This window comes from Anolis sagrei, chromosome 1, assembly GCF_037176765.1.
Source record: "Anolis sagrei isolate rAnoSag1 chromosome 1, rAnoSag1.mat, whole genome shotgun sequence".
NCBI lineage: Eukaryota > Metazoa > Chordata > Lepidosauria > Squamata > Dactyloidae > Anolis > Anolis sagrei.
The window spans coordinates 16,631,580-16,644,058 of NC_090021.1; the positions used below are offsets into that span (position 1 = coordinate 16,631,580).

The 12,479-nt window shown below is 38.7% G+C and overlaps 1 protein-coding gene across 7 annotated transcripts in view; it reads right to left on the bottom strand.

Moving 5' to 3' along the window:
• Positions 1 to 12,479, bottom strand: part of EML6 (EMAP like 6) — a 202,035-nt gene that overhangs the window by 97,868 nt on the left and 91,688 nt on the right. For all 7 annotated transcript variants that reach the window (XR_010908994.1, XR_010908993.1, XR_009629972.2 and 4 more), the window contains exons 8-10: positions 8,983 to 9,120; positions 5,436 to 5,692; positions 2,441 to 2,653 (exon numbers count right to left, since the gene is read on the bottom strand). Coding sequence is in view for 4 of the 7 variants with exons in the window: in XM_060754569.2 (XP_060610552.2) it covers positions 2,441 to 2,653; positions 5,436 to 5,692; positions 8,983 to 9,120 (608 nt within the window). In the remaining 3 variants the exon portion in view is untranslated. The remainder of the gene's footprint in view (positions 1 to 2,440; positions 2,654 to 5,435; positions 5,693 to 8,982; positions 9,121 to 12,479) is intronic.

Consider the following 12,479-nt stretch of genomic DNA (forward strand, 5'->3'; position numbering starts at 1 on the left):
TTCTCTCCTTTCCCCCCTCCTTCCTTCACTCCCTTTTTCCTTCTTCCTTCCTGTCTTTCCTTCTCTTCTTCCTTCCTTCTCTATCTCTTTCCTTCCTCCCCCGTTTTTCTTTCTCTTCTACTGTTTCTCTTTTCTTCCTTCTCTCTTTTTCCTTCTTTACTTCCCTCCCTCTTTCTCTACATCTTCCCCACTTCCTTCGCTCCCTCTTTCCTTCCTTCTTTCCTTTTTCTTTCCTTCTCTCCTTCCTTCCTTCTCTAACTTTCCTTCCACCCCCCTTTTCTCCCCCCTTTCTCTCCTTTCTTCCTTCTCTCTTTGTTTCCATGCTTCCTTCTCCCTTTCCTTCCTTCTTTCCCTTCCTCTTTCTTTTATTTCTTTTTCTTTTTTCTCCCCCTCCCTCCCTCTTTTTTCTCTTTTTTCTGTATTGTCATTTAGCTTTTCATCATTTAGCTTTTTAAGTTCCTTCTGCTGTGTTTTTCAGTGTTTTATGAGTGAAAGACATACGTTGGGTTGTTAGGTGTATTGTGTCCAAATTTGGTGTCAATTCCCCCAGTGGTTTTTGAGTTCTGTTAATTCCACAAACTAACATTACATTTTTATTTATATAGATTTATATTTCACCCTTCTCACCCGGCAGGGGACTCAGGGCGTATTACAATGCACATATACATGGCAAACATTAAATGCCATTTAGACATACAACGCATATAGACAGACACAGAGGCAATTTAACATTCCAGCTTTCCGGCTTCATGAGGGTATGCTCAATTCCGGACACAGGGGGAGCTGTTTAGGACCACTTACATTGTAAGTGGTTCTAAACACTCTCGCTTATTTGAATGTTTCTTCTCAAAAATAGGTAATTTGGGGTTTAAAAGTCAGCAGATCTAAAGGAATATTTTTAAATGAATGAAGGCACAATGAATTCATACACTATTGAATGCGGAAAGTATGCAATGCCTACATCTGAGTTAAAAATAGTTACTTATTCTTATAGAGAAGACTTCTTACATTGAAAAATGAATAAACAAATAAACAACAACATTTTAAAAAGGAATTATTAAACAAGGAATCAAAAGCTTCATTTGAGCAACTTTGTCCACTGTAAAAAAGTGAAATATGAATTGAATAGTATTTTCTTACAACAAACTGAACTTGTTTTGACAAGCATAACGGAACAATGGGGAATGTCTCCAACATGATCCTGGTGTATCACTTTAAGCAGGCAGAGCAATGCAATGTTTTGGTTCATTCAGGGAATATATGTTAACCATCAAAAAACAGAATCTGACCATTTATGCTGACTTGGCCACGGTGGTCCACGCTCTGGTTACATCCCGTATAGATTACTGCAACACAAACTATGTTGGGTTGCCTCTGAAGACTGTTTAGAAGCTCCAGCTAGGCCAACGCTCAGCAGCCACGTTGCTCACTGGAGCGGGGTACAGGGAGTAAACAACCCCCTTGTTAGGCCAGCTCCACTGGCTGCCTATTAGCTTCCGAGCACAATTTAAAGTGCTGGCCTTGACCTATAAAACCCTAAACGGGTCCGGCCCAGATTACCTGTCCAAACGTATCTCCCTCTACAAACCCCCAAGGACCTTATGATCATCTGGAGAGGCCCAACTCTCTGTCCCACCACCACCACAGTTGTGCTTGGTGGGAAGGAGAGACAGGGCCTTCTTGGTGGTGGTCCCTCGACGGTTGAACTCCCTCCCAAATGAGATCAGATCTGCTCCCTCTCTGTGACCTTCCGGAAGAAGCTCAAATCCTGGTTATGGGATCAAGCTTTCACAGAATAGATTGTTTTAATGGAGTGTTCTTAGCTGACGGCAATGGATTGATTTGGAAAACAACGTGAAGTGGCTACCTGTTTTATTGTATTTACAACTCTTTTAATGTATGCTAAATGAGCTTGTTGACTGAAAGGTCACAGGTTTGAATCCGGGGAGCGGTGTGAGCTTCCACTGTCAGCCTCAGCTTCTGCGAACCTAGCAGTTCGAAAACACACAAATGTGAGTAGATCAATAGGTACCACTCCAGCGGGAAGGTAACGGGGCTCCATGCAGTTATGCTGGCCATATGACCTTGGAGGTGTCTATGGACAACACCAGCTCTTTGGCTTAGAAATGGAGAGGAGCACCACACCCCAGAGTCGGACACGGCTGGACTTAATGTCAGGGGAAAATCTTTACCTAGATGTATATTATGTTTTGTTTTTATTGTTCGGCACCAAATGGTGCCTGATGGTAGCGGTATTGAGTCCTTATTCAGAGGTGGGAAGGAAATGAGTCCCGTCCCCCCGGGGGTTGAGAAGGGCGGGGTGAAAATATCCAAAATAAATAAATAAATAAATTGCTCCTAATAAATAAATAAATAAATAAATAAATATCAGTTTAAGAAAGAAATCAGAAAGAAAGCAAAGCATGGGACAGTGTCTTACCTTTCTTTAGGCAAGGAAATCTGAACAATTTAACTAATCCAAAATCATCTCCAGCCACCATCACTGTATTATTATAATTTCCATCCACAGAGTTGATGTCTATAATATTACTGTACTTGGGCCAGATTCCATTCACTTCCGATCCCACCACACAGGTCCACGAAGCCCAATGAACCCCTTTGATCTCATCCTTGCTTATTACATGTTTCCCAGCTGGAAGAAACACAAATTTTAAAAATTAAAATAATATTGGTGTTTCTATCTTAACATTTTAAAACGTCTTTCCTTGGCATTTTTTTGAACACCAGGAGCCTCTAAATATCTGCAATGGAGTCTTGAACGGTTGTGAAAAAGTGCTTTACATGAAAAGATCCCTGATTTAATCACCAGCATCTCAAAGTACAGTGGAACCTTACTCCAAACCACTGGAGAGCTATTGCTACTCAGAGTAACTAAAACCAAGCAAGCTAGACAATGAAGCTCTACTATATTCAACCTGAATTCTTTGGCTGTAGCTCAATGAATACCAGGATGATGAGTTTCTTCCCCAGGTCCTCAATCCCAAAGCATCTGCCAATATAGAATCATTGCCAAGTACAGCTCTACTGTTATGTTAGAGTGAAATGTAACCCCTATGATCCAATGAGCAGGGAAACCCCAAAGAGAGGACTATAATTATTAATTTAGATAAGTGGTTCTCAACCTATGGGTCCCCAGGTGTTTTGGCCTACAACTGCCAGAAATCCCAGCCAGTTTACCAGCTGTTAGGATTTCTGGGAGCAGAAAGCCAAAACATCTGGGGACCCACAGGTCGAGAACCACTGGTTTTAAATGGAGAGCAGCTGCAAATGTTACAGACTAGACTAGACCTTCTTCACCTTGGACTAGACTACAGACTAGACTAGACTTTCTTCACTATAATTTACTTATAGTGAAATTTCTATTATGCATGTGCATTTATTTTGTATATTTTAGGTAGAACCTTAAGACAGACATCCAAGTTTGCAATATTGTTCAACACTACATGATTATAGTATGATGATGCTACCTTAAATGACATGGCAAATCCTGGGGTTTGTAGAAATCCTTCACTGGCATATCATTGGACGCATGGGACTTTTGGGACATTGGGTATGTGTTCAATATGGTAGGGAATTACAATAGCAAACCCAAGAACGATTCTTGTAGTATTGTTTAAAAAACTCAGGTCTTAAACTGAGTTTGTGTTTACAATATACATTTGTAATTAGCTCCACATAACCCAGACAGATGTATAGAAGCAACCACCTCATGATTTTGAATGCTACACTTACTGCTGATTACTCAATTTTAAAGCTGAGTCAATTATTCTATCCCACTTTTAAAAACTGCAAAACAAGCGCAGAATGTCAGGCAAAATTGTTTTGTCAGAGAGGAATATGTAAAAATGAAGTGGTGCAGTTGAGTTTTAACATGTGCAGTTTTGTAACTTTTTCTTCATTAAATAGTAATTCCCTCTCACTTACTGCAACAGCAAACCAAAGAAGGCTTCCGTCCTGCCATGCTACCACCATGTCCTAAAAGCTTCTTCTGCTGCTACTACAAAACTGCCTAATGCAGTGGTTCTCAATCTTTCTAATGCTGTGACCCCTTAAAACAGTTCCTCATGTTGTAGTGACCCCCAACCATAACATTATTTTCATTGCTACTCCAGAACTGTAATTTTGCTACTGTTATGAATTGAAATGTAAATATCTGATAAGCAGGATGTATTTCCATTCACTGGATGAAATTTGGCACAAATAACCAATATGCCCAAATCTGAATACTGGAGGGGTGGGGGGGGGGGGGTGATTTTGTAATGTGGAAGTTGTAGTTGCTGGATTTATAGTCCACCTACAATCAAAGAGCATTCTGGAATCCACTAATTATGGAATTGAACCAAACTAGGCACACAGAACTCCCATGACCAACAGAAAATACTGGAAGGGTTTGGTGGGCATTGACCTTGAGTTTTGGAGCTGTAGTTCACCTACATCCAGAGAGCACTGTGGACTCAAACAATGATGGATCTGGATCAAACTTGGTATGGATACCCAATATGCCCAAATGTGAACACTGGTGGAGCTTGGGGAAAATAGATCTTGACATTTGGGAGTTTTAGTTGCTGGGATTTATAGTTCATCTACAATCAAAGAGCATTGGACCAAACCTCCGACACAGAACCCCCATGACTAACAGAAAATACTGTGTTTTGTGATGATCATTGCGAACCCCTCTGACACCCCCTCGTGACCCCTCATGACCCCCCTCCAGTGAGAAACACTGGACTACTGATTAAATGTTTTACTTGCTTTCTAATATTATCATTTTTACGTGACACCCTCATTTTCACTTTGCCATCTCCCAATTTTTTTTCTAAGACTAAAGGTGCACCAAAAATGTAACTCTGCTATATTACATTTATTTTACTAGAGATTTTAGTTCAGAATAATCTGTTATGGTGATAGAACTCATCTTTTAGACTGGCCTAAAGCTACAATTTTGGATACAAAATCTTTTCAGTCTGAAGAAGGTCTTCTGTGATTTGGAATTTAAACACAAGGCTTTAGGAATACATGTGTGTGCTTTATATCTTGAATATCTGGGCTCAGTGCAGAAACAACCAATCAATCCTTTTTTTAAAGAGCTAAGTGGGAACAATAATTGTACCGCCATAAAACAAGAGCAAAACAGTCTTATATACTTTTGGCCTGACATTCAAATATTTTTAAGCTAAGCAAAAATATATGAGGATTTCAAAGCTACCCAGCATGTGTAGGAGGTACTTAATTTAGCTTTGATTATACCATACCCAGCAGATACATTTCAGTACTCAGCAGCATTCCTATATAACAACTTTCTTCACACCACATTTAGTCAGACTGTACTTAAAATGAAGGTCTGAGGATGGACCCTGTATCTCTTAATGGGAAACTTTAAAATAACGGTTAATAAGCAGAGATTCTGAACTTACATGGCATCCTGTAGAAGAAGCGTTCTCCTGCACCATCATTAGTTTGCAGGAATTTACTGTCCAAAGACCAGTCAATATGAGTGATAAAACTCGAAGACTTGTTACATTCTCCCGTTTTCTTATAACGTTGAGCAACCGCATAGATATCCACTGGACCATCATTGGAACCCACTGCAAGGTAGCAGCCATCTGGTGAAAATTTCATTTCATGAATTACTTCCTTCCGATCTTTGATATGAACTACCTCTGTCATATCTCTGCAAAAGCAGGGGTTGAAAATATTAGCAGGGGGGCCGTAAATGCAAAATGCCCGTCACCCTAACCCATGACAATTAAAAATTTCAGGATTTGCTTAAGAATAGTTTGCACTCTGCTTTATAGCTCTTACAGTTATTTGCAATCAAATTGACGACCTAGCTACGGTGATCCAGGCTACGGTCATCTCAAGACTGGACTACTGTACCGCCCTCTACATTGGCCTTCCTCTGTCAGTGATCAGGAAGCTCAAATTGGTACAAAATGCAGCTGCTCGGCTTCTTGCAGGAATTCTGATGAGATGCCACATAACCCCAATCTTACTACAGCTGCATTGGTTACCAATTGAGCACCGGATCACTTTCAAAGTGATGATACTCACCTTTAAGGCCTTGCATGGTCTGGGGCCGATGTTCCTGAGGGACCGCCTCACCCCCTACCAACCCCAGAGATCCCTCCGTTCTGAGGACCAAGATCTATTGGAAATTCCCAGTGTCAAGACCTTGCGTCTAACAGCAACCAGACGCAGAGCCTTTACAGCAGTGGCACCATCACTCTGGAATACTCTGCCACCTGATGTCCGTGCCTTGCGGGACTTATCAGCTTTCCACAGGGCATGTAAGACATATCTGTTTCGACAAGCCTTTGACTTTTGATATTGCTGTTTTAAATTGTTTTTAAATTGTGTTAGATTTTAGCCATTCTTGGAAGCCACTCCGAGCCCCAGGGGAGTGGCGGCATATAAGTTTGAATAATAAATAAATAAATAAATAAATTTATAGCAACCATAAGAATAAGTGGCCTCCAAGAAGTCATGGTTATTTGTGAGTTATGTTATCTCGTGATATGTCCAAAGTGTAATTATTTCAGTTTAGTCATCTTTGTTTCTCATGATAATCCAAGCCTGATTTGCTCAAGAACAAATTTATTTGTCTTTTTTTTGGTGGTCCCGGTATCTGTAATATTTTCCTGTGAAAAGCTTGTTTATAAAACCATTGTCCTCCCAACCCTGCTATATGCTTGTGAAAAGTGGACTATCTATTTTCATGTCACCAGCACCAACTTCAAAGTTATGTAAACCATTACTTTTGTTTTCTCAATATTCAGCTGTAAAATTGCTTTTGAAATCTGGTTCCTAGAAAGTTTTTTTAATAGGGAACTGAAATCAAAGGATAGCAATCCTATGACCTTGGGAGGATGTTCCACTGTCCAAAGGCAATTGGGAATTCCTCCTCAAACCTAGTGAGAAAGCTCTGTCCTGATCCAATGCCACATTTCTCTCTCCCTCACACATGGTGAAACATTACAAACATTTAAAGATGTCTGACTGGATTTTTAAAAATCAAAAACCTAAAATCTTGCAATGAGAACAAATAGTTAAAAAAATAAAATAAAATCCATTTTTGTTTTTATTCAGGCAGCAAGAACCCAGAGGGGCTCTGAATACATTGGAGGCTCTGCTATTGTGGACCTCTGTCCTTTCTCTTATGTGCTCTTCCTATGATATGCCCTGTCTATACAAACACACACACACACCCACACACACACACACATCTATGCAGCACAGTATGGTAAAGTCTTTTTATTTGGCTTTATCACTCCAATGCCTCCTGATGGCTCAGTGAAATCTGAATGAAAGCAGAAACAAATGTTCACTGAACTTATGTTGCCCTTTGTACCTAGACTACAACTGTATTCTAAAAGCTTTAACATCTGACTGAAAAATTACTAGCACTTGTCTGGAGCTGAATGAGTAAAATGGCGTTCAGACTCCTGTAGAGATAGAACAAATTTTCATCCATTTTCTGACTGGGGTACAAATAGAATCCCAGACCCCTTGAAAGACTAAGGAGGGAGGAAAGGTTTGTAAATGCTTCCATAAATCACAGGAACATTTTTGTTTGTTTGTTCCAAACACAACATACTGACAGTTTCTAAGAATTGCATACTAGTTTGAAAACTGAAGCTTTTTAGTCCCCCTTTTGGGGTGAGAAGGGCGGGGTAGAAATGGTGTGTAAATAAATTTTAGTCAATGCCAAATTCACAATATTTTTTATTCAGAAATCTGCATAGCTTCTTGATGGGAAAAAACAACAACTCCTCATCTTTACATTATTTTTTCACTAGAATTTTATGGAAAGTGCGGAAGATGGAAAAGAAGATTGCCTACTACATCTCTATAGACATATTGTGATGAAGTGTTCCTTATTGTAGCTACAGCCTTCGCTAGTTTGCATAGCAGGAAAATAAACTTAAGCTGACTGAAGCCACAGCCACAACCAGTTGTGTTGTGCAACGTTGCTGATCCTGTGCAATATTTTTCTTATGCAACACCATAGTTTTCTATATAATAAACAGCAAGTATAGATGTTGCACAACAACATTTTTATTGTGGTGCAACATTGCTGATTTTGCATACATTTGTTGAACAAAATTGCTGTTTTCTGCTGAAAAAATAGCCATGATGCACAACAAAAATGTAATTTCAGAAGTTTGCTGTGGCGTAGTGTTTCAAATGTTGAACTAGGATCATTACTATTTAGAATCAATTTGAAGGCACATAATAATAACAAACAAACAAAAACGTTTTTCTGTGCAATTTTTGACTAATGTGCACTTTGTATTTTGTTTCTGCCAAAATCCATGTGGAGAAAATGTGTTAGAAGAAAATATACTATTTACAATAAGACAAAAATTTGTTTTAGCTAGAAAACAGTTTTCTGTGCAAAAAAAAAACAAAAAAAAAAAACACCATGGTTTCTGCACAGAAAAATGATGTCGATTTGGGAAGATTGTGGCTCTGTTTTCCTTTTACTCAATAAGTTGTTTCAAGAAGCAAAGCATTTTTTATTCATTAACAATCTGAAAATTAACAAGTCCCTAACATAAAGGTGACCAATTCCTGGTTTTTATGCATATTCTTCACTGAACTTATATGAACTACCGTTTGAAACACAAAAGGCCTGTTTACTGTAACAATTTGAGTCAAATTAATAGCGTTGTCAAAGTTGTTCTGCGAGTCTGAATAAAGAAGCTGTGATTTAAGAGCCTCTTGGAAACTAGAATATAAAACCAGGATCTTATCATGGTAAACTGCAATTTACTAAGCTAGGATGTAAGTACCAAAACTGAAATCTGGAAGAGGGAACACATGAGCACACAACTCATTCTCAGCCCGATGTATCATCGTTTATTATTAGAATGTTATGTCTGAACTAGGCCAATGACACATTTCCAATATAGTTCAACGTTTGCTCTGTCAAAGTTAAAATTCACTGTTTTTTTTCCTCACCTTACTCTCAAAACAATGAAAGAGCCATCTTTCATTCCCAGCGCCAACTGTGATCCATCAGGGCTGAAAGATACACTCCGCACAGCTTCCTCCATATTGCAGCGAGCAATCAATGCATGGTCGGCAAGGCTCCATAAACTACACAAGAAAAATGGATTAAAGTACACTGCCTATCATTGAGTAGAATATGCAATTCATTCATTTTTTTTACCACAAAAAACATTATCAAAATTTTAGATGCAATTCCCACTCCTTATTCAAGTTCCAAGTTGAAACTTGAAACACTCCTCATTGTATTGACTTTGTACTTGAAAGTTTGACATTCACCTTTCTCATAAGCAGTTAAAATACCTAGCCGTTTACTACATAATACACCATAATTTTGTAGCTCTTGGCCCTTACACAGAAGTAGACATTTTTTCTCAAGGCTTTCATCAGGAAGCTGATTTTTCAGAGCCCCAACCTCTACTGCTCCTTCCTCAAATTCAGGAACAAGAAATAAAGTAAGGCAGGGAAAAGTCAGTATTGTTTATAACTCTGGCCCCTGAAGGGTCCAGTTATTTTGAAATAATAATAATAATAATAATAATAATAATAATAATAATACTTTATATCCCACCCTATCTCCCCATGGGGACCCAGGGCAGTTTACAACAAGCAGCAGCAAACATTCAATGCCCTAGGGTGCTAACAAAACAGAAACAACCAAAGCCATGCAAATGTCCAACATCCACATCAAAGTGATAAAAAGGCATCACCACAAATTAAACAATAACATAACAGAATTATGTTTTTAACCTAAACATGAAGGGGATAAAATTTAAGATTAAGGCTAATAAAGGTATAAAATTTAAAAGCCAACATAGCCAAAATAACTAGCCATTTCTTTTCCATAATGTCTGTATTATATATTCTATGCAGACTCCTCTCTATGTACTTGAGAGCATAAGATTGTTTTTCGTTTTGAAAGAGAGTAAGGAGGAGGATATTTTGATCTCTTCAGGGAGGGAGTTCCAGAGGCGGGGGGTCACCACAGAGAAGGCCTCCCCGCTCGTTCCCTCTAGCCATGCTTCAGACGAGGGTTGGACCGAGAGCAGGGACTCATCTGCTGATCGTAGTGCCCAGGCAGGTTTGTATGTAGAGATGTGATTAGCCAAATAGTCTGGGCCTAAACCATATTTGGTATAACTAATATGGTGATTGATTGGCAAAACGTGTCTCCCCTGGCCTTACATAACTCTGCTCCCTAAGTGGTTAAATCAACCTTTTGTTTACTGGATGCAGCTTAGTTCACATTTATTTATTTACTTCACTTGTATGCCGCTTTTGTCACCCTAGCAGGGGATTCAAAGCGGTTCCCAACACAATTATGGCAAAGTTCAGTGCCTCACATAAAGAAACATATCATAACAATAATAACATACAATTATCAATGAAATCATAAAACATGGCATCATTTAATATTGGAATTAAAAACATATCAATATAAACAATTAAAATCACACAATCCATGACTGGATAATGCCATGGAGTGGCATCACCACAATATATTTGCCATATTCCAGAGGCCAAAAGTAACCCCTTACTTCATCTTGCAGAACCCTATGGTCTGTTGTCCTTAGGTCTCAACAGGCACTCTGGAGTAGGAGCTATGCCCAATATCTATAGTATGTTGTGGAAGTATTTATCTCCTTTGACTTTTACCTATTTTATTATGGTACTACACACTCTAAAGGTATTTTTAATTGTGGCACAAAAGGTTAAGTAAACAAGCTGAAACTCTTCAACTGCATAAGTAATCCCCTCTTGGCAATAATACACCAAAGTAAATTTCTGATACAACCTACTATCTCCATGACTCATAAAGGTACTTGAACAGAATTAATCTGAATACATTTCCATTGTTATATGATCTCAGATGAAGTACACCAGTTTCTGGAAGACCTCTGTTTGTTGAAGAGCACATTAACCACAAGGAAACCCATCTGCCCACCACCAGTTCTGAAGATTTTCTCCTTATGACATGCAAAAAAGATATAACACCTTGATGCCTAGCAGTTGCACAATTTGAGCTGGTTAAGCTATTATCAGAGGTTGTCCTGGAAAACCTTAGGATGGTGGTTTGAGGAATTTCAATATCCTATTGAGACTACTTAGTGACCTTATGGATATTGTGAGAACTATGAAGCTGTCTCCACATATCACTGATTTTGACACTGATCATTTCATTAGTGCACATAACTTTGTGGAAGGATGGGATAAACTCAATGCGCAAACAAACTGTTGAAAATCTGAGTGAGTTCTGCTCAAATCTTTTGAAATACTTAGTAAGAAATGTACTTTTGAGAAAGGTCTCTTCATTTGCCCTTCAAAATTCTGCTATTCATTCATTTGGAAAGGCTGGCTTCTATTAAATCGAACCAGTCCAAATAATCCTGTCTTGGCAGCATTACAATTTATTCTATTAGATACCTTGCTACAGAGTTCAGTTAATGAAAGTTTATATTAAATATTGCATCCCACCAGAGGGGTTTATTAGCAACTAAATCAGCAAAGAAAGAGTTCAGATACTGGAAGTTTTACTGTTGCTTCAGTACCTTCGACACACATATCTTGCGGAGAAAAAAATGATACAGATCTAAAGTAATGTCCATTGCTACCTCGGATATTGTGACAAGACTGAATCTGCCTCTAGAGTGAAAGCGTTTGCATCTATAGTTCTGAATATAAAAATGTAAAAGTAGACACATGGTTTCTAACACTATACCATTTTTCTTACTGTATTATTATAATTAACTTTATTTACATACATCTTCCTTTGTCCTAAAACTCATTCTTCCTCTCTTTCGCATGTCTGTCTTTATATTGTACGGCTGGGAATACGACTTGGTCACTGTTAGTTCTATATTTTATACTGTGCCTTGCTGTGTGTTCTTTTGAACCCTAAATACAATCAATAATGGTTTAGTATATTGTCGAAGGCTTTCATGGCCAGAATCACTGGGTTGCTGTGAGTTTTCCAGGCTGTATGGCTATGTTCCAGAAGCATTCTCTCCTGCTGTTTCACCCAGATCTATGGCAGACATCCTCAGAGGTTGTGAGGTCTGTTGGAAACTAGGCAAGTGAGGTTTATATATCTGTGGAATGTCCAGGGTGGGAGAAAGAACGCTTGTCTGCTTGAGGCAGGTATGAATGTTGAAATTTGCCACCTTGATTAGCATTTAATGGCCTTGCTGCTTCAAGGTCTAGCTGCTTTCTGCCTGGGAAAATCCTTTGTTGGGAGGTGATTAGCTGGCCCTTGTTTGGAATCTTGTTTCTTGTCTGGAATCCCCCAGTTTTGGAGTGTTGTTCTTTACTTACTGTTTTGATTTTAGGGGTTTTTAAATACCGGTAGCCAGATTTTATTCATTTTCATGGTTTCCTCCTTTAATGTGGATAATTTCAATGGACAGGAGGAAACCATGAAAATGAACAAAATCTGGCTACCAGTTTTAAAA